Source organism: Hemiscyllium ocellatum, chromosome 19, assembly GCF_020745735.1.
Source record: "Hemiscyllium ocellatum isolate sHemOce1 chromosome 19, sHemOce1.pat.X.cur, whole genome shotgun sequence".
In the NCBI taxonomy this organism is placed as follows: domain Eukaryota; kingdom Metazoa; phylum Chordata; class Chondrichthyes; order Orectolobiformes; family Hemiscylliidae; genus Hemiscyllium; species Hemiscyllium ocellatum.
This window is the reverse complement of record NC_083419.1, coordinates 52,006,227-52,029,466: the sequence shown is the minus strand read 5'-3', so window position 1 is coordinate 52,029,466 and position 23,240 is coordinate 52,006,227. Positions and strand designations below refer to the sequence as shown.

The following is a 23,240-nucleotide window of genomic DNA, read 5'->3' as shown; positions in this document are numbered from 1 at the left end:
TTATCTGAGATGATGTGGACTGCAAATCTGACAAATTCTTTTTAGGATTTATAATGTCATTGAATAATTAAAACAATGCAATCTTTGGATGATGCTTTCTAAACTCTTTCCCAAAAATAGTTTCTCTTCTACTGGTAAATATAGACTGAGTATGTTTCTTCAGAAAGCACATTGACTCTTGCAATGGAATGGTTTGAGGACCGATTGCAAGGATTTACAAGCCCTAAAGCATGAAAGTGAAATGTCTCAGATTTGTTTGCTTGTGATCAAATTTCCAGGCATGCTTCTTCCCTAGAAACATGTTAGGGCAGTTTTCTGTTTCATGACTAATTCCTTTCAATGAAAAAGTGAGATGGACCGACGGCAGTAGAGAGACACAGTCAGGCACTCACTAATGCCTGAGGTGACAAGATGGACAGTCAATTATGAATGTAAATCTGATAGAAAGTGACTGGGGTTATACTCCTGTCTAGACAGAAGAAATCAAAGCTCCCTCTTGTATCATTGAAGACTCTGGTACTGAGACACAGTCACTCTCTTTGAACATCTGTGCCTGTGCCAGGGCAGTACAATCTGGCAACACCAAATTACATTGCTGATGGCACCATTCTGACCTTGCATTCCAGGGGTAAAAGCCATGTTTCTATGAAGATGCTGATTATATTTTATATTTAACGTAAATTTAGGTGCATAACCAAATAAATTTGAAAACAGATGACACAGTGTTTAAAACAATGACACTATTAAGGAATGCATTACTTGTTGTGACTTTCAACATTTGTAGTTCCAAGTTGTGTAGACCAAGAGATTAAGGTTACAAAGACTAGGGCTGCTTAACACAAGTTCATTCCTCATTCTAAATAGAAAAGCTACAGTAGAATTGACTTCTAACTCTGTAGAATTACTAACGGCAAAAAGCGAGATTTATATTTCCCACAGAGGTTAACTTTGAATTAGACAAATGTTATGAATTCACAAAAATTGTTAATTACTTAATATTAATTTGTTCTAAATCTTTTTTTGATTCATCAAATTACAGCAACACAACTTCTTTCAGTTATGGTCATTCACTCTGATCTGTGATATTTGTTTTTTTTTCCCTAACGTTTCCTATGTACTATCAAATCCATAATCCTTAAAATAATTTAAAATACAGATATTTGAACAGGGAGCTTCAGAATTCACCAGTGCTCTGGTTCAATTAGATTGAAGGCTAAATCCTCTAAAGACATTTAAATAAAAACCATTCGGTGCACATCAGCCACATTGATTGAGCCACAATGGATGCCAGAAGCCTGAACAAAAGGCCCTGCACAATTGAAATGCCTTTGAAGGTGCGCAGTACTTTCTTAAAGATGGAATGTGCACTGATCATTACTTGATTTCAACTGAAACTTGCCAGACATATGTCTGGTCACCTTGACTACAGTTTATGCAACAGATGTGCAAATAAAGTTAAATATTTATCAAGTGACAGGTTGGGCACATTTTCTTTTAATTGAATAGAAAACTTATCACAGAATCACAGAATTGTTACAGTGCAGAAGGAAGCCATTCACCCTATTATGTCTGCACTTGTTCTCCGAATCAGCAGTTCACTTAGTGCCATTCTTCCTCCACCTCCACATAGCTGCGTATACTCTTCTTTTACAGATAACAGTTTAATTCCATTTTGAATGCTTCAATTGAAACTGCCTCCACCACAGTTTTAAGCAGTGAAATCCAAATCATCACCACTCTTTCTCTGTGAAAAGGTTTCTCTTCTTGTGTGATCCTTATATTAGTGCTGTCAAAAACTTTTTTTTAAAAATGGACTTCAATCCAGCGCTGTGCATTGACTCCTTCAGCTATACTTCCCACAGGGAACCAACAGAATGCTTTTGCTTTGAAATGCTTTCATTGTTTGACAACACACACAACTGAAAAGTATGCTCAATATACTTACTTCAATAATATATTAGACTTTATGAAATGGAATATGAATCAGAGAATACAATTAAGGCATTGCTGAATTTACTCACAAATGACAACAAATAATGAATAACAATGTCCTGAGCAGAGTGACGCAAAATACATTGGGCTTACCTCAATTATCTAACACTTGCAGTTCAAGGTACAGAGTCACAAGTAGGAGCTGAATATGTTGCTGGATAAATGTGGGATACATAACCTAATGATAGGTAGGAATATTTATGGCTGGAAAAAATATTACAAGTAGTGTGCTCTGGTTGTCTTTAAGTCAATGGTATTTTTAATCTAGTTTAGTTAATTGATAATTAGCTTATGTACAAGTATAACTAGAAAAACCTCTACATTTTTAAATGATACAAAAATAAGAAATTTAGCAAAGTCAATAATTTGCGTCCAGGTGAGGGATGTTTATAATTTGAGTACAGCAACATGGTGGCTCAGTGGTTAGCACTAATACCTCACAAGACCAGGGACCCAGGTTCAATTCCAGCCTCAGATTTCTGTCTGTGTGTCTCTGGAGTTTCTTTTGGGTGCTCCAGTTTCCTCCCACAATACAAAGATATGGAGGTTAGGTGGATTGACCATGCAAGGTGCAGGGTAACAGGGATTGGGTGGGGGGCTAGGTGGATGTCCTTCGGAGGGTTGGTTTGGACCTGATGCGCTAAAATGGCCTGCTTCAGCACTATGTCCTGGGATTCTATGAAGAACTGCTCCAATACCTGACAGATGCATGTTACTATCAGCACCTTCCAAATCCACAACCACTTCCATCTAGAAGGACAGGGGTAGCAGATACATGGGAACACCACCACTTGCAAGATCCCCTCCAAAGTCACTCACCATCCTGATTTGGATATATATATCCTTCACTGTCGCTGGGTCAAAATCCTGGAATGGCCTTTCTAGCAGCAATGTGGGTGTACCTATGTCAAAAGGAACTGCAATGGTTCAAGAAGGCTCTGCATCACCTTCAAAGCAACTATGGATGGGCAATAAATGCTGGCTCAGCCTGTGATGCTCATACCCCAATAGTGAATACAAACAAGCGTTAATGCTATAAAGAAAGGAGCAAAACAAGGAAGAAAGAGAACAGCAGTGAGGCATGTGGGGCAGATAAGAAAACCAGGACAAAATCTTCCCACCCTTCAATAATATTGGTGCTGGCAAGTCACTTGGGAAAATAAGGTGATATCTGCAGAAATTAGATCCTCAATATCAATGCAGGTGTAATTCTGTAACCACATCAAGATGTGAATCTCACTAGTGAGCAGCAAGAGACCTATTTGCATCAATCTGAATGTATTACTATTCCGTCTCTACCTAATCTCACCTAACAAATTAGACTGCAACATTTCCCAACTCCCATCCCATGTACCAGATTAGCCTCAAATATCCCCAGGTTCCTACCCAACCCATCCATCCTGCTAACCTTACCACCCCAGGGCTGGTTATTTGAGGTGGACATGCCTGGAGTACTCAGGCACTGTCACCACCTTGAAGCCATGTTGCTCCAAAACATGGATAATCCCATCCCTTACATTATCTTAATTCTAGCCATGGTTTACTGTGTGCCCCTCCTTTACAAATACAGTTGCCTTCCACATTGCTATGTATCCTCCACACCCTACCCCCACAAAACCTACAGCTTCCAATCCCATTTCCTATACACCTTTCTCTACATTCCTCTACATGTATTTGGGTACGTGTGACAATATAATCTAATCTAATAGGTTCTTAAGACTCTGTCCTATGGCAGTGCCACCTCCTCTTCCCACTTTCCCCTTTCTCTCTGCAATGAGACGGATAGACTGATCATGTTCCACCCCTCACCTGCAGCTTTCTGGAGCTGAACAGAAAAATCTGCTTTGAGAAAATGTCGATGTCTATTATAAAGGATGTAATAACAGAATAGTTTGAAATATATAATATGACCAAATAGAGTCAGCATGGTTTCATGAAGGGGAAATCATACCTGACAAAGATGATGGCCTAATGGTCTTAACATTGGACTGTTACTCCAGAGAGACCCAGGTAATGTTCTGGGGTACCAATCCTGTCATGGTTATATGGTGGAATTTGAATTCAATAAAACTCTAGAATTAAAAGGCAAATGATGACCATGAAGCCTTTGCCAATTGGTTGGGTAAACCCACTGGTTCACTAATGTCCTTTAGGGAAGAAAACTGCCAACTTTACCTGGTTTGGCTGATATGTGACTCCAGAATCAGAGCAATGTGGTTGACAGCCTTCTAGGCAATTAGGTACAGGCAATAAATTCTGGCCCATGAATTAATTTTTAAAAAGGCAGAATAACTGAAGGGGAAGCAGTAGATGCAATATATTTAGAGTTACAGGAGCACTTGATAAGGTACCATGCATTAAGTTACTTACTAAGATAAGATCCCATGGCTTTAAGGGTATATTAACAAGAATAGAGGAGAGAGTTGGGGTAAGGGGAGCATTTTTGGAATGGGTACCTATAACTAGTGGAGTGCCACAGTGTGGCATCCTCAGATATTTTCAGTACATATTAATGAGTTGGATGAGGAAAGTGAATATACAATTGCCAAGTCTATGTATGACACAAAAATAAGTGGAAAGGCATATGGTGAGGATGACACAAAGAGTCTGCAGTAGGACTTGGAGAAGTAACAGGTCATACCTTTAAGAATGGGATGAGGAATTTCTTCTGTCAGATGGCAGGGAATCTGTGGAATTATTTATCTCAGAGGGTTGCAGAAGCAGGTGATTAATTATAGTCAGTGCTGAGATAGACAGATTTTTAATCAGAAAGACGGTCAAGAGCTATGGAGAAAAGACAGGAAAATGGAGTTAAGATTATCAAATCAGTCACAATCTCATTGCACAGCACGGAGGACTAGAATGGTCCAGATGGCCTACTTTTGCTCCTGTGACTGATTGTTTTATGGTCAAATAACAGTGTATTTAACTTAATGTGAGAATTTGAGGTATTGCGAAGAACAAAAGTAATGGTACTCTGTACAGTGGGAATACAGGTATTATTGCAATCTATTTCCAGGAATATGGGTTTTGTGAGCCATTCCAAACATATTATGATGTAGAACAGGACAGCAACATCTGAAAACATCTAAAAATATCAAACTATTAAACCTACATTAGAAAAAACTTGCCAGAAGTCAGTGTACATGCTCCAGTCCCTATTTACTGCTCCAAAGCATCATACAAACACCTCAGTAGAAACCAACAGCTCTTGCAAACTCAACAAGAGTATTTCCAAATGTAAAGCTTCCACAACACCCAGGCAATAAACCACATACTACAGCCAGTCTAGTATCTACTGTTAATCCTATGACATACCTAAATATGTGTGCAAATGATATGCAACCACTGGAAGAAATCATATTTCTTTAATAAGTTTTTTGATGAAATAATGGAGCAAATTGCTAAGGGTAGTGTATAGACAACTTTTAATCAAACTGTTTAGCAATGTTATTACACATCTCTGGAACAGGTAGGACTTGGAATCCAAGGCACCTGGATCAGAATCAGGGACACTACATTCTGTTTCAAAATCTTAAAGATTGATTGTGTTTATATGTACCTTCAAAAGATATTTGACCAAGTAGTGCCTTACATTCCTGTTAGAAACATTAAACCATTGATACAGCATTGCCTAAAATGTAGAAAGCTAAGTGGTAGTTTCTCTGACCGAAAGGAGCACACATTGTTATTTCCCAGAGATCAGTATTCAGGCCAATTCTCTTTTTGTTGTTAACTAGTTGGTCCATTAGTCCATTGGACCAAAGTTGTGCTGTTTATTTTTACATTGAATGAGAGCGATTAGCACTGCTGGTCAGACAGGTGTCAGGGATTGCTTACTGGGATCACCATTTACTGGGATCAGTATCTAGTGATGTTTCACTGAAAACTTCTCTAAGAATGGTGGTAGTGAAATACAAACCAGTTGAAAAATGCCAAATGATCTCCAACTCTGTAATGGGAAGATTAGGGTGTTCAGCAGCAGCAGCAGTCCTGCACAGTCCTGGGTTGTTGTTACAAAATTCTTCCACCTTCTTAATCTGTCTCTATTGTCATCCAGAAGAAGACTTTAAGCATGCTTCACTTCTTCAAATGTTGATCGAAACAAGTCCTCAATTGGAGAAGCAAATGATGCGTTCCTTTCCCAGCTTTCTGCACTTCAATCATTTCAAAATTGCTCAATTTCTTTCCTCCCGTAAACCATTCCTGCACTCAGCACTGTTGCAAATGCTGTTTAGTAATAGCTACTGCAGTGCTAAGAAATTAATGTAAAGGAAATTCCTTTTAATCAGGGGATTATGGTAGTTCGACTTTCATTGGTCTAATCAATGTAGGAACTCATGGCAATCAGTTTGGTGTTTCACCACCATTGAAGGCCTCAGTAAAGCCCTTACTCCTGTGCTCCATGGTTGTTTATTCCTTTATTCAGAGAATTATGGTAGTAGCCTAATGAGCTCAAAAGGTCATGATGATAATTTTGGTGTATCACACTCTACATCACATAGCTCCAGTTGGATTATGTCTATCTCTGTCTCTGTCTCACACACACACAAATAAAAGATGGTATACAGGATATGTTTACATGTTTACAGTTGTTACAAAACTTGGAAATATTGTAAAGAGTAGGGAGGAAATTAAATAGCCTGCAAGACAAGACAAATTGAAAAATTAGGCAGAGAAATGAAAGATGAATCTTAATGCACATAATTATGAAGTGAAACAATTTGGAAGAAAGAATAAGGAAAACAATGTAAATTAAATGATACAATTTTAAAGGGATACAGAACTATAGACACCTGGGGATATTTGCAGAAATCTTGAAGGCGGCACAACAAGTGAAGACTGTTAAAAAGGCTTGTGGTATTTTTGGCTTTTTAATAATTGAATAGAACAGAAGAATAAGGAGGTTATGCTGGACCTTTCAAACCTAGTTCAACTTGAAGTGAAGTATTGTATTTAAATCTGAGTACCACACCTGAGGAAGATCTTTTTTAGAATTAGATTACTTACAGTGTGGAAACAGGCCCTTCGGCCCAACAAGTCCACACCGACCCGCCGAAGCGCAACCCACCCATACCCCTACATTATCCCTTACCCCTTACCACTATGGGCAATTTAGAATGGCCAATTCACCTGACCCGCACATCTTTGGACTGTGGGAGGAAACCGGAGCACCCGGAGGAAACCCACGCAGACACGGGGAGAACGTGCAAACTCCACACAGTCAGTCGCCTGAGTCGGGAATTGAACCCGGGTCTCCGGGCGCTGTGAGGCAGCAGTGCTAACCACTGTGCCACCGTGCCGCCCACAAAGATGTCAAGGCCTTGGAGATGACCTACAAGAGATTTATTAGAATGAGACCAGGGCTGAATGAATTTACTCATATGAAAAAAGACCTTAACGCTGAAGTTGTTTTCCTTAGACCAAGAAGCATAGGAACATTAGAACAGAAGTAACATATCCACCTCCCCCAACTCCCCACCGTGTCAAGCCAGTTCTGCCATTCAACTAGATCACATTTACTCCATATATCTATCTTTGTCATAGATCTGCTGATATCTTTTAGCTGATAAGAATCTATCAATCTCAGTGTGAAATTCTGCAGATAGAGGAGAAGTTCCTGTATTCTTCTCACCTTCCATCTGTAAATGGACGGACTTATTTTTGAAAAGACTGCGGTAAGTTTCCCAAACCCTAGATGGCAATACGCATCATAGAGTTAAACCAGGAGTATTGTGTATTTACACATTCAAACCTGGAGTGGTCTTCACACGTCAAGCACACAAGAAAAGCACAGGAAAGGAAGGAGTTTTAATTATATGGTTATTTAAACCAAAAATGCAGTTCATAATTCATGTGCATATTAAAGTCTTGTGTGAGAGGTTACCTGAGCTCAGGATAAAAGTTCAGGTGCATCCACATGCCTGAAGACAGGAGTTGCAGAATTCTTTTAAATTGGGAGATGACACAGCAATCTGATGCCTGTATACTGGGAAACAGTCTGCTTGCCGGGAAATCAGGAAATCTTTCTAGAAACAGAAGCCTGATGCCATGCCTTGTGTTGTTTGTGTTATACAGACTGCCCAGGGTATTAAACAAACACTGATCCAAATGTTCAGTAAGGTCTAACCAAAACTCTTCAAAATGCAGTGGAGTTTCACCATGATGATGCCATGAGCCATTTTGGTTCACAAAGGGAGTTTTTATCTCTCTGATCAAATTGAACATCTTTGGAGTGAATTGTTGCTTTTCACCCTTTGCAGGCATAAGGAATTTTGGTATATCACTTCTGTTATCAATCCTAAAGTTAAAAATCACACAACACCAGGTTATAATCCAACAGGTTTAATTGGAAGCACACTAGCTTTTGGACCAACGCTCGAAGAAGCGTCGCTCCGAAAGCTAGTGTGCTTCCAATTAAACCTGTTGGACTATAACCTGGTGTTGTGTGATTTTTAACTTTGTACACCCCAGTCCAACACCGGCATCTCCAAATCGTTATAAATCCTAGCTTACAGTCAGAGGATTGGTCCACACAAGTAATAGGTGAGAAATTCCCAAAGGTGATCTGCCTTGTTTTGGCCTTCTACAATCCATGATTGGAACTTTTGCTCAATTTGCAAGTCAGGTGGTGCGTAGCCATCTTAAAAGTCCTGCAAAGTTCATTTTCAAAACAAGAAGCAAAGTACAGCTTTTGAACAATTTATAATATATTTTATGATAAAATTAGCAATGGATTTATCATTTATTGTTTGTGAAAGAAGGTTCTAAACTTCAACCAGCTTTTGTGCATATGCTAATTTCACCCATGTATCACCAAACGCTTATTTTGTGGCTGTGCCCCTTTGGCCTATACTCTTCAACCAGCATAAATATTTTTGTCCAATCTATCCTATCTGTTCCATCTTGTAAACTTCTATCATATCTCTTTTTACTTTCTAAATTCAGGCACAATAATCCTTCTTTATGTAATCTCTCCTTTTAATTTTTTAGGGTCGACCCAGTGAATCTACAAAACCCTACTTTCAAAACCAATACATCCTTCCGAGTTTGCAGAGCCCAGGACTACTCTCGATATGATGTGACCAGGGTTTTGTATAGCTAAAATGTGACTTCTAAGCTGTTGAATTCTATTCCTCTATTTATGAAAGCCAGCATTTCATTAGCATTCTTGATTATTTTCTGGAAATATTCTTGATATTTTAATTACCTGGATCTCCTCGTCCCTCTGTGTCTCCACTGTTTCCAACTTTTCACATCCACCTAACTGTTTGACTGTAAATTTGGATATGGAACTTTACATCTTATAATTTAAGTGATTAAAGGATACAATGAATAGTTGAGGCCTGCTCAGATCCTTTCAGACTACCACTTGTCACATCTGGCAAATGTCAGTAATTGCACATCATTCCACTCTCCGCTTCTATCTGCTCAACCAATTCCTAACAATATTAATATATTTTTCTTCAATTCCCTTTATTTCAAGTTTAACTATTGTCTCAAATTAGGGACTTCACGAAATGTTGTCTGATAGTCCCAAAATCAGCATCTACCCCATTATTCAGTTTGTCGATTACCTTTTCCATTCCTTCACTGTCAGTGGGTCATAAACCTGGAACTCCTTTCTTAATAGCACCATTGGTGTATCTACACCTGATTTCAAGAAGGGGTGGACCACCACCAGGGGCCTTATCATCACCTTTTCAAGGGAAAGCAAGAATGGACTATTATTACCGGCCTTGCCAGTGATGACTACATTCATCAAAGAATAAGAAGAAAATTCAATCAGATTTGTCAGGAATGACCATAGTCTTGCAAGACTAGCAAGGCTAGGAAGAGAGTTGACAGAGGAATTCAAAATCATAAATGAGTTACAATACAGTGGCAATGAATCAGCACAAGAGATTATTAATTTAAAACAATGAATAAAAAACACCAGAGGAAGCAAAAAGCCTTGTTCCAGGTATACCAGAGAAAGAGTAGTTTTGTTCTGGGATGCAGTCTTGAACGAGTAAAGGAAGCTGCGTCAATAATAATATCCTAAACAAAACTAGATAACACTTAAAAGAGAAAAATACATGCCTGTGAGGAAAAAAAAGGGTAACATAATTGTTTAGATAACTCTCTCAAATCACAGTAGGTTGAATAGCATCTGTACCATACCAAAATTCTATAACCATGTGTAATGCTCTTATTTCAAAGGAATGGAGATGGGTAGACACATGACTGATGTGAGACATATATACAAGATGCAGCCTTGACTTGATATCTCTGAACAATTCCCATTAACTGAATGATTAATTCTTCCATCATTTTGACAGATGAGTGTTCAACAATAAAAAAGGAAAAGAAAGACTGTTCTGGTTTGGTGTCATCCCACATGTGACATTAAGCCAAGTCTTGACTTGCATAACCAAGAGCAAATATGGCATATGAAGTCAATGTTGGAGTGTTCGATGGGGACAGTGGCTTCTCCATTCCCTGCTCAGGGTCTACTGTAGTTCTTTCCTCTTTATCTTAATACAATACAGTCTTTTCTGTAGGTGAGATGTGCTATATACTACAAATTGTTTGCCCAGTGATTTACTGCTGCCCTTTTCAACACTCACGGGATGCTCAGAAACACAGTACTGCCCGAGAGCCCTTGAGACAGTTTAATTTTCTCGAATAGTGTAGGCTCCACAGTTGGATTTTTTATGTTTTCGGTAATTTATCGGGACTAAATGGCACATTGGCTGCTTTAGAAAAATGAAAATGATTACTATTGCAGATGACTTATGATTTACTAACACTTTTACTGTAGCTAACAGTATCCCAGAGGGAAGTTATGAAGCCCCATGATTCAGAGTTTGAAAACACATTCACAAACATTACTTTGTCCAATCCTCATCGTTTTACAGAAATCCCCCCCCCCCCCCCACAGGTGATTTCATTTACAAGATTAATAACTCTGGTGGTATCTATAGCGGAAACCCGCCTTCAGTTTGCAAATGAGTTCCCAGAAATAAAATGACTTTTCCCCTCGAGAAGGTGAGACGGCTGGGGAGTACAGATATCTAACCTGTATTTTCAGAACAAAAATAATTGGATAGAGACTGAAGTCACCTTGGTCTCACTTTCCAATCACGAGAATGGCTACTTTCCTCTTTAAAAGCTTAAGCAGCTATTAAGATGGACAAATCGCGAGTTAAACAGTTGGAAATGTAAATAACAATTTCAACAGTTGATTGCTCGTCATTGAAAACGCGGATTGTAGGTCCGGGGGGCGGGGGAGGAAGAGGAATGAGACAAGAGGGATAAAACGCTTTCTGCCTTGTTTTATTGTACCGCCACTGGTTTAGAGGCCTTTCCCAACACGATAGGACTGATGAATGAAGCCTGATATGGCTGAGCCCTCCTGTGGCTTCCCATTTAATAAATCCGCACATTCCCCCCCCCCCCCCCCCCCCCACAGAAGAGAGCCGACGTTTCTGTGATTTTCACGCCTTTCTCCCCGGGACAACTCTTCAATCGCGCCATTCTTCCTTTGTGTGGAGGTAATGAAGTGCTCTCTCTGAAAGCGCCGGTCTCGATGGGACCCATTGGGGTGGTGATACCAAAGTCTGATACAAAGCGCTCACTCAATACATATGTATTTATATAATGTGTGTAGTTAGATGGATGATAAAACGGCGTTATAAAGAGTGTGTGGTTTATATTGTGGATTTTTTGTTTTGGTTTTGCCAGCGGGGCTATGGGAATGCAATGCACCATATATTTGAAGTTTATTTAGACGTCTTGTCGAATCCTGAATCATTCACTCAACAGATGTCTTTAGTGCAAAACTTGTTCACTGTTGTGATTCAATTTTTGCAATCGGCTAAAGGTGGCGTGTCTCCACACCCCCTTTATTCAGTTATGAGAGAAAGGCTACATTTGACGTGTATTATGGCATTAGAAAAAAAAGTATGATTTTTTTTGCTTTGCATTTGTGACTTGAGTGGTGTATCAGGGCATCAGTGAAGTTGACCAGGAGGAAAGTGCCCTGACATGCCCAGCGAAGCGACACAATGCGGGGTGGCTTCACCGTGATGGAACCCCATCCGCTTGAGTTCCAGTAGATTAAAACGTCTCTCTTCCCCAGCCTCGTCCCATCTTTCTGAAAACGTCCGTGTGTTACTGGATGGACCGTGCGTGCATTCCCATCCCCACCTGTAGCCGACCTGCACCGCCCGGCCGCCGCCGGCAGGAGGCGCACGACTTTAAGAGTGGCGGGAGTGGGAGGCGCGCTGCCGGCGTGGGAAAAGCAACATTGGGAATGGTTTGGTTCATTCATTCATTCAGCACGCATTCTTCAGCGGGTTTACACACACACACACACTCACACATTCTGTCCGCATTGTGTACACGTCGCGCAATTAAAATTAATACCTTATTACTGGTACGCCGGTTGCTATGTACATGTAACCCTTGTTTAATAAAGTCGGGACAGTGGCTTCTGGAGGGACTTGAAGCTTTTTAAAAGGCGTTCCTACACAGGGCGAGGACGGAACAAAATCACGTCCACATAAATGGCTGCATTTCTCCAACGTGTACGTTTGCCGGTGATTTCTGTTATTTTTGGTGCTGCTGGGTGTTTAGATTTAAAAACTTCATTATTGCCGCTCACTCCCCTGAAAGCATGCGGCTGTGTGCAAATGGAGAGCAAATTATATTTGGTTGAAAGGTTGGAAGGGCGGCGCGGAAGCACGGCCAGGGTTTGTGTGGATGGATGCTATTACAGCACCAGAAGACTCTTCCCCCCCCCCCCCCCCCCCCCCCGCCATCATCCCCCCCATTCCCCCCATCACCTCCCATCACCCCCCCATCACTCTCCCCCATCCCCCCTCCATCCCCCCCATCATCCCCCCGGCCCCCCATCATCCCCCATCTCCCCCCGCATCACCCATCTCGCCCCCACCCCTATTACCCCCGTCCCCGTCAGCTCTCGACACGCTCCGAGGGAAACCTGCCAGACTTGTGAAAATACACTGAAACGGCGGCTCCCTCTGATCTCCGTAAGGGTTTGCAGAGAGACAAATACACTGGTGCAATTTTCCATTTCAGTCAAATAAACAGGCTGCAGTTCCACCTGCATGTGGGAACCGCTCCAGCGACATGGATAATGAGGCTTTAATGACAGGGAAGAGCACAATCTTTATATTTGCGATTTCACTTTCCAATCACCTTGTTCATTGGCTAGGAAAGGAATTACACTCTCCATCAGACGAAGAGGAACTCAACCCCTTTTATTTTGGAAACGTAAGCACAGAGTTCCCTTTCACCTCAATGCCATGATTCCTGCTCGGTATCAGCAGTGATTGGACATGCTACTGGGCGCAGAATCTCCAGTTTGCTGTTTTCACTAAGGAAAGCTCTTCCTTCTTGCCATTCCTGATGCATGCTGGAGACGCCGACTCTCCCGCTCCTCGGATGCTTCCCGAGCGGCTGTGCTTTTCCAGCACCACACTCTCCAACTCTGCTCATGGGGAGCTCCTACTGTATTTAGGCGGCTGCTTATAAATCAGTATCCGGGCCAACTGAGGCATGTCCTTTTGCCCTCCGTTCCCCTTACCTCGTGTACACAACCCATTGTCACATTAAAATCACTGGGTAAGATGCCACAAGAATAATAGCGATACTCACTCGGTTGGACACCTTCCGTTAGTCATGCGCCTTCTCAGCCGTTACATTGTGGGGCTACTAGCTCAGCAATGAGATGGAGGGGGGATACAATTTCTTTTGGTTAAACATTAGCCTTACCTAGACCATCCCCAACAACAAGCGGTGTCCTCGCCATCGATTCAACACGCCTCTTGCCGGTATCACGTTAAACCAAATTGCTTTTGTGACCTCAATATTAGCCTCAAACTGGGCTTCCACTCTCCATCAAGAAAATACTTTCACCCTGCCTCACTCAGCTATGCCCGGGGTCAACTAAACAACTACTACTCATCTCTCTCCCAGTTCCCATAATTTAAACGTCAAACTATAAAGACTGTTTTATTCATACTCTAGGCTCAGCCTCATCCTTTTCCCTCACCATCGGGGATGATGCTATGGACATCTCGGCTATACGCTCCTCATTACTAGCACCACGCCAACATTAACACCCTCTTTCTGAACAACTCCTTTGGTTAAACGTTAATGGGGTACCTACTAATGTTCTGGCTCTCCCCGTGGCTCTGTTTCTTCATAAGAAACAGACAGTCCCCGAAAACCTCGATCCAACTCGTTTTCAAGTTCACTTTGTAGTCAACAGTTACGATTAAACACCGGGATCTTAAAATGAGACAGGGATCAGAACACCTCGCGAGTTGAGACTAACCTGCTCGCTTATCCCTCAATGGACCGTAGACTAACAGGAGATCCCTTCTGAACTTTAACAGGTCGGAGAAGAGCGCTTGATAATTTTTGCTTTGTTGACAACTGAGCTAGAACAAAAAAACAGTCCTGGGTAAGAAATTAATTTTAACTGAAATTTTAAATTCGTGACGATTGTAATTTTCACTGGTTTCTGAAAGATGAGTGATTTGGAGATGCCAGTGTTGGACTGGGGTGTACAACGTTAAAAATCACACAACACCAGGTTATAGTCCAACAGGTTTAATTGGAAGCACACTAGCTTTCCGACCTGATGAAGGAGCGTCGCTCCGAAAGCTAGTGTGCTTCCAATTAAACCTGTTAGACTATAACCTGGTGTTGTGTGATTTTTAACACTGAAAGATGAGGGAAGTCATGCTCTTGTTTCGTCACCGAATTTGGAAAGCACAATAAACTAACATAAACTAACAGCCAAACGTCCCAGTTGCGTGTGAACCTACAATCAATGGTTAATGATGTCCGCAGAGAGCACAAAATTAATGACTTTAACTCATCGCTAAGATATTTGATCTAATAGTTATCGGGGGGGGGGGGCGGAAGCAGTCGCTTTCATGTCCTGACTTTTTTCCCAAGATCCACCCCTCCCCCGACAAAAAAAAGCTGCAAATAAATCGGACACTTTGACAACTTGTTTGTATCTCTTACCAGTATCGATCTGCGTTCGAAAGTTTTCATTCATCCAAATTATTGGACATTTGACAGGAAGTTAGCAGAAAGATGAAATAGTGACTAAGATGGTAAAAAGGGCTTAGCTTCCCCCTTGCATTCACAAATACCACTTAATGCACCTACAGGGCTGTTTATGAGAGTGTTGGAACCTCATGTTATAATATTTGTTTCGGAATTTAACCATACCCCTTTGTTCTGACCCTCTAGGATAAAATCGCCCTTTGGTTGTCAGGGGAGATCGGAGTTGGACACTGGCGCCTGCCGACTCGAATTGGCTGAGCGCTGGAAATTCCTCACGGACGGATTGTGAAATCCCAGCAGTCGTCAGGCTAACGTGGAGGAATCACAGGAGGGAGAGATACTAGGAAGAGAGGAAGGTGATAGGAAGGAGGTGGATGCCAGGAGGGTGAAGTGGACAGCCTGGGTCTGTGAGCAGTGGGGAGCTGTGAGGAAATAGCTAGAGACAGATAGAGACTCCAACCAGCGACTGCCCAAACCCCCCCCCCCCACCCCACCCCCGCGCTCTCCCCTTCCCAGCCCCCTGGACGCGCGCTCCTGCGAGCCACCACTTCCCCGGACGCGCGCACAGGGCGTTTGGAGGGGCTCGTGCACGTCCAGAGTGGGAGCCTTCCTCCTTCCCCCACCCCCTCCACATTCCAGACCCCGAGCTCGCACGCGCGCGCCCTGCCAGCAGTCGCGACATGACCGTGCGAGCGCGCCCCCGCGGCGCGCCCCCCAACACCCCCCCAACCCCCCTACCGACGCTCCTGCATGAAAATGAGGCTGTCAGCTGGTCAATGTCTCAGTCCAAACGCGTCTTATGAAAGAAACACTCAGCATCGAATCATATCATTATGGGCACTGTTTGTTTTTCATGGGACTTTTGTTTGTTTTTCATCCTGTTAAATACTTGTCGTTTCTTGGGATCTGGGGCGCTCGTCGGTAAGAGTTCCGAAATATCTACCTTCTGACTGTGTGTGTGTGTGTGTGTGCAACCCGTTTCCTTTCTGAAAATGTTGCAAAAGGGAAATTTCACTCTGTTTAATTTCAGCGAGGAGGGTGTGAGTGCTTGTCAGTGGGGGAGATGTGAGGAGCTGCCAGTGAATGCAGGTTTGCAGTCTCCCTTTTTATATCGTGGGCTTTTGATGGAGTTTAACAGTTAGATCCTAGTCAATATGTCCAAATCTGTAGCTAACTACAAACCCTCCTTCTTTGGCGAGAAAATGTTTGTAACGTCCAGAGGTACCAACGCGCGTTAATTTTTACTTTTATTTCTGGTCAAGGGACAAAATAAAATACCTGAGCGAGGCACGGAACAAAGGAGTCGCATTTTAATGCTAATCTGCGACTCCTGTTCAAGTTTTTTTTGTAACAGTTTCTGCGTCATCGAGTTTAATAAAACATTATTTTTGTGGTAAACGCGCTCTGCATGTTTTGGAAACCATCTGTGGAGATTTCCTTTTGAAAGTTTGTGTGCGGTCGTTGAGAATTGTTGAATTTCTCTGCGGGTTTGGTTAATGAGAAACCTCGGACACACGATCGGCTTGACTTTTTTTAAAAAAAAGTCTTATGTCTTTAGAATCTGACAGACCTGAAAGATACGCGAATGAGTACTAAGGCATTCTACTTGACAAGGTATACCGTGTAAGAGCCTTTGCAAAAGTTGCATTAATTAAACTGAGGGGGTTAATCTTCACACAATTCTATGTCGCAATCATTAGAGGAATAATTCCCTGAAGAAACAGAGAGGATTTCTTGCTTATTGCTGAACACATCGCGGAGTGGCTCCCTCGAGCCGAAATGAAAAAAAAACCCTTTTTAGGCTCATTTAAAGTAATTCTGAAGGCGATGGCAGTGTCAAGGATCCCAGCTGTCAAGTCCCTTATGAAAATAGCACTTGATAATGAGTCAAAATATGACACGGCAGTTTTTCTTTTCCGCTTGACTGCATCCATCTTCTGCTGGAGTGCACTCTCATTTAGCTGAGACCAGGGTTTAGACTTGACTGAGTCGGCAAATTCAATTGATTTTCTTTTTTAAAAAGAAAAAGGAGAGTGGTTGTTTCCGTAAGGGCGTTGAATAATTGTCTCTGAATAAATGAGGTCGTACCCATTCAAGACTCGCGTAGCATTTTAACGCTCATTAAGTTGCTATTATTGTCATGTCATGGACCATTGTATTCTACCAAATGTAGTATCAATGAGCCCTACAGACAGATCGAGGCTATTTTGCTTTTAAAACGTCCATCGCGGCAGAATTATTGAGATATAGTACAAAACGCGCGTAGTTTGGTCCAATTTTCTGTGTTGTATCCTCGTATTTACTTTGGCCGTCAGACTCGGGGAGGAACTGTCTGTCTGTGTCCCAGACACAGATGGATCATTATACCGTGAATAAATCGAAGACTAGTCAAGTGCCAGTAAATAGAGCCGCCGTATAGTCCAGCGGCACTAGGCATGAGCTACATCAAGGCGCATGCGACAGCTTTCCGTCAACTTCCAATCCAAACCAAATCCGAAAAAGTCTCGACCGATTTTTGGTATTCTTTTCAAAACCGACTCCCAAATCTGAAGTCATTCTTTTTTTAATGGAAATACCTAGTAAGTTAGTTTCACCGTGCGCTGTAGTTTGATGTGAAAATCAATGCTCTCAAAAGTTTGAGATTTTCTAATTCCCAATAACTGCCCCGGGGTTTGGTTTAGTACGCACACCGTCTCAAAGCAGAAGTAATCCCCCCTCACCTGTCATACCCACCCAAGCCTTCACCAGACACCAGACACCCGGCAGTCAGGGCTTGAAAATGCCCGGACCGACTCTGTGGGATTGCTGGAACAAGGTCAGAAGTGGGACTGATCGAACTTTGACGTTGTGAGGCCGTAGGACTAATGATGAAAGCAGAAAACCAGGGAAAATATTCGCTAGTTTGTTACCGCCGTCTCTGGCGACGATCAAACGGATTTGAGCAGAAATAGAGTCACCATTTAACGCAACATTGCCCCTCGATTAGCTCCCCACTTCCTTCCAAAGTTCAAGGTGCGGTAGATTTGGTGAGAAAGAGGCGACCTTCGCAAGAACAGGGGTGAATTATTTCTCTCTCTCTCTCTCTCTCTCAATGACATGAAGCCCCCTCCGGGGTGGGGTTTGGCCGCTGGGTGCTGCCGCTGCAATGCTCCCCCCGCGGTTAACAATGACACCGCACTGTCACTGCCATCACTCACAATGCACACATACATATGTTGCGCCCATCCATTTGCAAGATTGGCCCCATGGGATGCTCCAACCTCGACAAGGAAGCGGACTTGGCGCATTACAGACCATGTTCCAGCCCAGCCCAGCAGACTGGGATTGTTAACCTGAGTTTGGACAAGCCAGAATCTGTACACAAGACTGTCTACTTCTGAAGGAGAGGCAGCAGAATGGGCGATTCGTCAGCAGCTTTTTTGATAATAAATTGCAGTTAAATTTAAAGTGCAGGATTGTTAGCTTTTTAAAAAAAATCGTTCCGCTTTTCACCAATTTTTGATTCAGCCCCACTGTGTTTTTTTAAAAAAAACATTCGACCTACGCAGTTTGTTTCCAAGCTGCTGTTGACTGGAAGTGTGCTCCTGGGCGAATATCTCTGGCAAATTGTGTCAGGTATATCCAAATATGTTGGAGCCCAATTCTCGTGAATGCGATGTCACAAAGTGAAGAGGTTTTGGTGACGCGGGGCACATTAATGAACGAAAATCTAAATTAGCCCAGTGTACTTGTTTATTTCTTAACGATGTTTGGTGAAGGTTTTATTTCAAGTAACTTAAAATGTCAGCTTTGACTTCCTATAGTTCCGGGCACTTCATCGGCAACCCAGGTGAACAGAGCCCAAGCCATTTGTTCACATTTGCCAGCTTGCTCCTGAGCTAGAGCGCCCCTAAGCCTTCCTGGATGATAAGGGCTGTTCCATCTGATCATTTCTTGCTGTGTATCAGCCAAACTCATCAACTAAAGGCTGTCACTGTTAGTCCGGGAAAGTATCCATTCTATCTCCCGAGAACCGAGTAAGGTATCTGACAGATGCCGGTGTTGGACTGGGGTCTACAAAGTTTAAAAATCACACAACACCAGGTTATAGTGCAACAGGTTTAATTGGAAGCACTAGCTTTCGGGGCGCCGCTCCTTCATCAGGTCGTTTCCAGGCCGTTTTATACAATCGCAGCACCAGTGTTATTCACTATTATCGGGAATGGCGCCGCCAAGCCAAAGACACATTCTATCTCTAGCACAATTGAATGAAACTCTCCTGCATATTAATATCATGATGGCGGGTTTATAAGTCACGCATCTCAAAGACTGGAATACCTTATCAAACAGTATCTTTTTGGCTGCTTACAACAAACAAGATACTGACTACCAAACCCGTTTGATCTTTCAAATACAGTAGACTCAATTCTATAATTGGACTTGATTTGCTGGATAATCCGGAGTAGTAAAGAATCACACTGATAACAATTGGAATTGTCAGTTTAATTGGCAGTATGGCAACTTGCATGTACTGAAACTATATATAGAGTCATAGGTCCAACCCATCCATGCTGACCAGATATCTCAACCCAATCTAGTCCCACCTGCCACCATCCGGCCCATATCCCTCCAAACCCTTCCTATTCATATACCCATCCAAATGCCTCTTAAATGTTGCAATTGTACCAGCCTCCACCACTTCCTCCTGCAGCTCATTCCATACACATACCATCCTCTGCGAGAAAAAGTTGCCCCTTAGGTCTCTTTTATATCTTTCCCCTCTCACCCTAAACCTATGCCCTCTAGTTCTGGACTCCCCCACCCCAGGGAAAAGACTTTGTTTATTTATCCCATCCATGCCTCTCATAATTTTGTAAACCTCTATAAGGTCACCCCTCAGCCTCCGACGCTCCAGGGAAAACAGCTTCTCCCTATAGCTCAAATCCTCCAACACTGGCACCATCCTTGTAAATCTTTTCTGAACCCTTTCAAGTTTCACAACATCTTTCCGATAGGAAGGAGACCAGAGTTGCACGCAATATTCCAACAGTGGCATAACTAATGTCCTCTACAGCCGCAACATGACCTCCCAACTCATATACTCAATACTCTGACCAATATATATAATAAAAAAACACACACACACATACCCAATTTGTAGTTAGAAATATCATGTACACGTGCTGTGCCTGTTTCAACTCCAGAAAATGTGTGACAGCCTTTCAGGGCAATGCTTTTACCAATTGGAGTCAACCTGTTTGGTTTAAAATTTAAACAAAACCTGACAGTTAACCTTCAGTCATCATTAACCCAAGCATTTATCATGGCAGCATTTCAATAATTCAAGAGTACTTGGAAATCAACAGCATCCTCCCTTCATAATATAGTATAAATTATGGTTTTCTCTTTAAATTAGTACTCTTCCAAGTTGTGCTGAGTACCAGATGAAAAATTTCGACAATAGTTATCGAAATGTATTTAGCATGGATTGTGTTACTTGGCACATTGAAAAATACAAAAGTTCTTTTTTGTTTTAAGAGGAAGAAAATTAAATCAGTATGGAAGTTTGAATGAATAGTAGGATATGCTGATACAGATGACAAATTGGGGGGAGGGTTGTGTGGAAAGTAAGAACTGGTGTAGATCAGGTGGGTCAAATGGCTCACTGCAAAGTCACCAAGAAATAACACAGGGCTAAATTTCAGCATGCTGACAGTGCAGGATACCTCAAGATCCACTCCCAACCCCAGATTGAAAATAATTTTGCGTGCTTGTAAAGAAAAAAGGTCAAGTCAGTAATGCAGAGAATATCGTGGTTAATGGTCACTAAGCAACCAATATGGATCCCTGCAATTGATCTTATCAACGTTTTTTTTAAAAAAATGTCATGTACACCAAAAATGTGACTTGTTCTTTTAATAACTAATGCTGCCATTGTGTCTTTGTAATTTGATTAAAATCTCGATGACGTATCTTTCCGATCTGGTTCTAGATGTGGATGAATGTGCAGTAGGAACAGATGACTGTCACATCGATGCAATCTGTCAAAATACGCCTAAATCCTACAAATGCATTTGCAAACCAGGCTATAAAGGAGATGGGAAGCAATGTGAAGGTAAATTGACTTCATCATGTGAACATCTTTCTATTCAAAATATCAAATAAATCCCTCTAACCTCTGGGATTGCAAATTATTTAAATTCATTGGATATAATGTAAATCCTGCTCTCCATTTCTTGTCTGCAATCATTACTTTTGAATGAACTTAACATTTTGGCTAAAGTTTTCACTTTTCTAAGCACATTTTACAACCTATTCCTTAGTCTGCTGGATGTAAAATGAAGCAATTGGCTTTGGTATCCACTGTGAAATTTTAGAATCAATCTCAGAATAGAAATGTTCTTTTCGAGGATTCTGAAGCAGCCCCTTTCGAACATGCACAAACATGATGTTCAGGTGAGGCTGTCTGGGGGAGAAAGAGAGGAAATGAAATATTTCCCTGGTGATCCAGAATAACGATTCAACTATCTCAATTCCTGAGATTCTTAGCCTTCTAGTCTAAGGATAATGCTGACAATGATCAGCAACTCAATTTCCCATCGACTGTCATGTTTCCAAAATTGCATTCTGATGTACACATTAAAAAATAACTTTTTCTGATATGATTTTCCTTGGAGATTAAAAGTTTTATGTGAAATGCCCCTCTCTATTGATCTCATTGCGTGTTCAAACTTATTTTAGGAACTTTGTGTTTTTCTCAGTGCAGTGCTTCATAAATTATTTGCTTGCACTCAATATACAGAAGAGAGTTCCAATATTTTTATAATGGAAAAGAATGCTGAATTGCATGAGAACTGGGGACATGAAAAAATGCCAAGCTGTTATGTTTTTAAAGTTGCCGAGACCAATTGATTGAGAGTTTTGAAGGAGGAGAGTGCAAGTGGCATCCCTCAGGAGTGTGGAACATTTTGCAATGCTACATATAGAAAGTGAGGACTGCAGATGCTGGAGATCAGAGCTGAAAATGTGTTGCTGGAAACAAGCCCTTCCTGAAGAAGGACTCATACCTGAAACGTTGATTCTCCTGCTCTTAGGATGCTGCCTGGCCTGCTGCGCTTTTCCAGCATCACATTTTCAGCTACATATAGAAAGTCCCTTACCGATGATAGGTGTACAGACCTGCTTTCTCCACATTGTGTTTCTTCCCTCAGCAAATTTTTTTTTTACTTCCAATTTTGCCAGATTCATTGCTCTTGTTGTTTAAAGGAGTTTTAAAAATTTTAATCAGATCTGGCTGTGATTGGGCAGATAGGAATAGATTCAGCAAAAGTAGCTCCACCAGAAGTGCTGGCCAGCAGATGAGAGGTATTGGGGAAAATGATATGGTTGACCATCTCTAAAGTTGCAGAAGGAAAAGAGGTGCAGAGGACAGAGCTTGCTGCTTTGGCTTTAGTGATTCAGTTCTGACAGTTGCAAATCTAATTGGGAGTTATGGAAATGATGGGCAAGAATTTGCAAGATTTGCATGACATGTTCAATAACTTGGGAGTATAGAAAGGTTGGAAATGGGTTTATATTTTGCAAGAACAGAGTAGTCTTTTTGAGTACCTGAGAAGGTTAAGCTATATTCAGTGCCACCTAGAATAATTTAGCTTCTTTCTAGGAAGAAGTAGGGGTTTACAATCTACTCATCTGCCTGTGGCATTAGGTGAGGAATGAGTTTGTGATGTTTGCTTAATTTCAATAGGAGCAGCATTTTTCTTCGCATTATTTTTATGCAAAACAACTCCTTTCAGCATTCTCAATGAGCAGGTTATTGACTTCAGGATGATACTTATTTAGAAACCTCCATATAAGATGTTGGAAAGCATGAAAAAACTCAGATGAATATCTGTAGTCACTGTTGTGTAGTCCATTTGAGAAAAAGTCAAGAAATTCAACCTTGCCTGAATACACGAGATTACGATCTCCAGTGGAGTCTCTGTGAGCTTTCGTTGGGGAAGAGCCACCACATCCCTCAAACAATGTCAACGAGGTATGTGGAAAAGAAGGAAGTTAACCTATCTTTGGCTAGTGGAACACCAAAAGACTGGTACAATAAGTCCTCACCCAATGTTATGGTTGCCTTCCTGAAAATCTCAAGTTCACGTGAAACATTAGTTGTCATGGGAGTCCAT

The 23,240-nt window shown here is 41.7% G+C and overlaps 1 protein-coding gene across 1 annotated transcript in view; it reads left to right on the top strand.

Annotated features, from left to right (window-relative positions):
• Window positions 1-15,917: 15,917 nt before the first annotated feature.
• scube1 (signal peptide, CUB domain, EGF-like 1) overlaps window positions 15,918-23,240 on the top strand; it is a 281,214-nt gene continuing 273,891 nt past the window's right edge. The window contains exons 1-2 of the mRNA XM_060839924.1: window positions 15,918-16,005; window positions 21,056-21,178. Of these exons, the coding sequence (XP_060695907.1) occupies window positions 15,918-16,005; window positions 21,056-21,178 (211 nt within the window). The remainder of the gene's footprint in view (window positions 16,006-21,055; window positions 21,179-23,240) is intronic.